The sequence below is a fragment of the Sinocyclocheilus rhinocerous genome, unplaced genomic scaffold (assembly GCF_001515625.1).
Source record: "Sinocyclocheilus rhinocerous isolate Xijiao unplaced genomic scaffold, SAMN03320098_v1.1 scaffold924, whole genome shotgun sequence".
NCBI lineage: Eukaryota > Metazoa > Chordata > Actinopteri > Cypriniformes > Cyprinidae > Sinocyclocheilus > Sinocyclocheilus rhinocerous.
Window position 1 is genome coordinate 8245 of NW_015645128.1, and position 4300 is coordinate 12544.

The 4300-nt window shown below is 39.2% G+C and overlaps 1 protein-coding gene across 1 annotated transcript in view; it reads left to right on the top strand.

Moving 5' to 3' along the window:
* Nucleotides 1-4300, top strand: part of LOC107705843 (fibrillin-2-like) — a 154781-nt gene that overhangs the window by 1595 nt on the left and 148886 nt on the right. Inside the window, exons 2-3 of the mRNA XM_016509340.1 lie at nucleotides 3275-3400; nucleotides 3780-3905. Coding sequence (XP_016364826.1) covers nucleotides 3275-3400; nucleotides 3780-3905 — 252 coding nt within the window. The remainder of the gene's footprint in view (nucleotides 1-3274; nucleotides 3401-3779; nucleotides 3906-4300) is intronic.

Genomic DNA, 4300 nt, shown 5'->3' on the forward strand with positions numbered 1-4300 from the left:
ACATTCAAGCTATAGTTTATCTGAGTTTATCAGAAGCTGGTATGCATGTGTAAGACGTTAATAAAAATGTATGAGACAAACACACGTTTTATACTGAGTCCGCTTGCAAATAATGTTTAAACGATTGCCTGCATTCTCCACCAATTATGTAGCAAATTAGCTCAAAAGGGAAATGTATATAAACAGAAGACTTAGCAGAAGAAAACAACAACGCAACAACATGGGCGGAACTGTGCGTGAGCCTTTTAAGGTCTGAGAAGATTCACACCTCTCAGGATGGACTTGTCCAATGAGAAAGGCTGAAATTCCAAGCGGGAGGTTGGAAATACTGGGGAATTTTATGACCCTTTGTGTGAGAGCATGATTCAAAATTTTGAATCAAGATTCTTAGAACACTAATATATTGCCTATGTACCAACATATAATATACACTTTCGTTTAGATCATCAGAAGACAAATTCAAAGAAGACCAAACATGGTATCGGTGGGGCTATATTAACTAGTGATCTATCATAACACACACACAAAACAGTATACAATTCAAAACACAATATACAAGCACAATAATGGTATACACAATGTCCTGAGGAGATGTGTGTTCATTCACAGAAAGGTTTAGCATTGGTTGCCATGGAACCAGAGGCCTGTTCTGCCTTTCTGAGGTGTTAGATGCATTTCGGGGGAAGGGTCCATAGACCTCATATGGCTTGTTAACTGAGGGGTGTTACAGAGTATTTGTTAAATATAACTACAGAAAAATGAGTGTTTGATTGGTCCAGACTCTACAGTTGTCTGAGGTCCACTTATGACATTCGAGTGGTTTTTATATTCAAAAATATCAAAATCAATAAGTAATAGGCTACTTTCTACCCTGGTTTTGAGGGCGGCTCGAGAAACGCTAGTTTTTATGGGCGTGCTGCATTGAAGACTTGGAAGTAAACGCCCACTGCTATGATTGAATAACAGTTTTGCATAGTAAACTAACTTTCTGTGTGTCTGTTTGACAAGCTACGTCCTTCATACTTGGAGCCTTCTGTGACTTTGGTTAGACACGTACACATAATCAAGCAATCTCTTAACAAAGCAATAGTGACATAGTACAAATATTTTTTACTCACATAAGTGTGCTGCGCCATTCCTGTCAGCACAGCATTGCTTTTTAATCTCAGTCTCTCTGCAAATCCAGTGTCGACCTGTGTCTTGTTTACAAAGGAATCCGCGGCGAAATGAAGCAAACAAATGCTCAATGTTTTACTCACATGAGCTGGAACTTCAGCTTTGGAAGTTTGGAAGTTCAACCATGCATTCCTAATATTTGAATCCGAAGGAAGGTTATGCAGCGACTGTGTTCTTCCACAACCAGGCACTGCACAATATTTTGCGATCTTGTTTATTGCTTGGTTGCTCGATCCGGTTTAGCACCACTTATGTTATTTCCCTACTATTGCTGCATCCCAATGTGTCTACTTGTACTACGCCCTTAATGTATGTACTGTTTTGGTGAGGAAAAAGTACACACTTTTGAGTGTGTAGTAGAAGACTAGGCATGCTTTGGGACAAACTATAACGTCATACAATTGCATCTTTTTCAACGGTCCACTCTGTCACATAATTACACGCATCCTGTCACTGTAAACTGGCCTGTCAATCATTCTTCACATTTCATTTCATTTAACTTCCTACCGTATTGGAGAGAAAGTTTGATCTGCCAGCCACGGGTCTTTATGCCGAGAACTCTGCTCATATTTTCTGCATAATGATGCATTTAAAAGTTAATGGCCAAATGGATGTTTATAAAAGTTCACATTGTTGTTGCAGATGAAATATCCTAACACAGATAACATTAAATAAAAAATTTTAACAGGTTAAATGTTGATTATTAGTAACTCAAACCCCTTTATCTAAACCTCTCTACTTAACCATCGGTCGCGCACATCCGCCATGTTTGTAGTTTTTTAACGTCTTTTATTTGTGTTTTTAGTTTTGAACTAAATCATTCGTCAAAGCCCAGTGGATTGTGGGTAATATTAGCCATCAGAGTGTGCACGGATCCACACTTTAAAAATCTACCTGAAGCAGTAGACCATCTTCTGGCATACTCTTTTCAACAAACTATGCTTTGGGACACACTAATTCTAATCTCACATACTATTTAGGATGGATAGTATGAGCATGACAAGACCTGGGACGCAGGTCTTGTCATGCGTGAATCAGTGGGCGGGGCTACAGAATTGGGCGTTGATATTCTTCAGTGGAGGTGGTGTTTAAGCTATCTATTACGTCATGCATAGACACATTCCAGGATCTGGCGTTCACTGGGCCTTGTGTCAATACAAGCTTTTATTTCAGTAACAAGGACGTTTTCAGTTTTGAAACTTACAGGATATTCTTTTAGTACGATGACCTCTTATATATCAAAAGCTCAAGTAAATGTTGATTCCACAATTCATGACCCCTTTAAATAATCAAGCAGTAAAATAGCCAAAACAAGACATCTGTGGGTGAGAGTATGAAGTGAGGACTGATGGGACGTTGTTCTGCTCCACTTCACAGATGATGAGTGGAAGGAGAATTTTAGAATAACATGACAGTCATTTATGACACTTCATTCTACAAAAACAACGTAATTGCACATGCGCAGTAATTTCCAGTTTCGGTTTTCAATCCGATCAAATGTTTACATGTTCTCTCGATCGGATTAGAAAAGGTCTACACCACCCCTTCTAATCCGATCAAAATTTCATTCAGATTGAGCTCAATCAGATTGATTAAAGTGTTTACATGAAGGCTTTTCAGTTCGATTGAGCCATCAATCCAATTACTAACAGATTATTTGCTTGCATATAAACATAGCTACTGAATCATTTACTCTTCCAGTTGGTTCAAAAGCACTGATTCATGCAGGAAGGAAACATCACTGCTGAGTGTTACTGAGAGAGGTGTAATGTAACTGTTCCACTGATTATTTGGCGGTTATTCTTCATATTGTGATCACCGTGAGATTATTTGAATGTGTTTTTTGGTACCAGATGTTACACTCCTTCCACTGTAGTATCTATTGATGTTGGATTTACCCGCCTTATTGCATTATTTTCATTATTAATGTAAACTCTTTTAAAAAGAACCGTGGTCGGTTGTTTTGATGATCATTCAGTCAGTAAGTCACTCCTAGAATGTGGCTTGCCATTTGCAGGCTCTTTTTTGACACTTCAAAAGAAAGTGATTTAAGGGAATTGATGGTGCTTTCAGTGTGTGATGTTTTCTCTTTGGCCAGATGTTGATGAATGTAAGGTTGTGCCTGACCTGTGTAAAGGAGGAAAGTGCATCAACACTGTGGGCTCATATCAGTGCCAGTGTCCCGTGGGTTTCCAGCAGCACATGAGTTCGCTGATGTGTGAGGGTAAGTAACATACTGTTAGCGTGTTTGGTCTATATCAGTATCCATGCCAGGAAAAGAATGGTTGCATGCATAATGAAATGAGAGACTGCTGCTTAAATTCCCAACAATATAGAATTTATAAAGCCTCACTGTGATTGTTTGTTCATGACCTACAGATAATAACACAGGATTTGACAGGTGTTTTGTGTCTAGGTTATAATTGAGCTTCTGTAGAAATGGCTCTGTCTGAACATACACATTCTAGCTGATGCCTTTCATTAGATACACTCATCTCATGTACAGCTGTCCACTGTATTTTCTTTTCCCCTGCCATGCTGGAGCAATAAACCTACTTGATCTAATAAAAGTAAATTGTATTTGATTGTGTGAAATCTCTCAGATGTGGATGAATGCTCCACCGTCCAGCGTGTGTGTGATGGAGGACGCTGCATTAATTCAGCGGGCAGTTTCTCCTGTGTGTGTCCTTCTGGATACTTGCCATCTGCAGACCGGATGCGCTGCCTCGGTGAGTTGGACAGCAGTTGACTCTTGTATATGTGTATAAGCGTTGACTGGACTGTTGCCAGCTTTAACAGTCTAAAGACTTTGAAACATTGTAATGATTATGGTGTTTATGTGTATGTTCTTTGTACAGCCTCACGCAGCACTTGTTGAGGCATGTGGTGAATTCTGTGTTCAGACAGACATCACAACGTTTCAGACCTCAACCTATAATTAGCCATGCATCTTTCCAGATAGAAAGTATCCAAAGAGCCTGTTCATTCATGCCCAATTCATGAGTAGGACTGAATTGACCAAGCACCCCTATGCTTGTGTGTATTTAAGTGTATCCACAATCTTAAAAATGAGGGTCTATCTATCTATCTATCTATCTATCTATCTATCTATCTATCTCTGTCT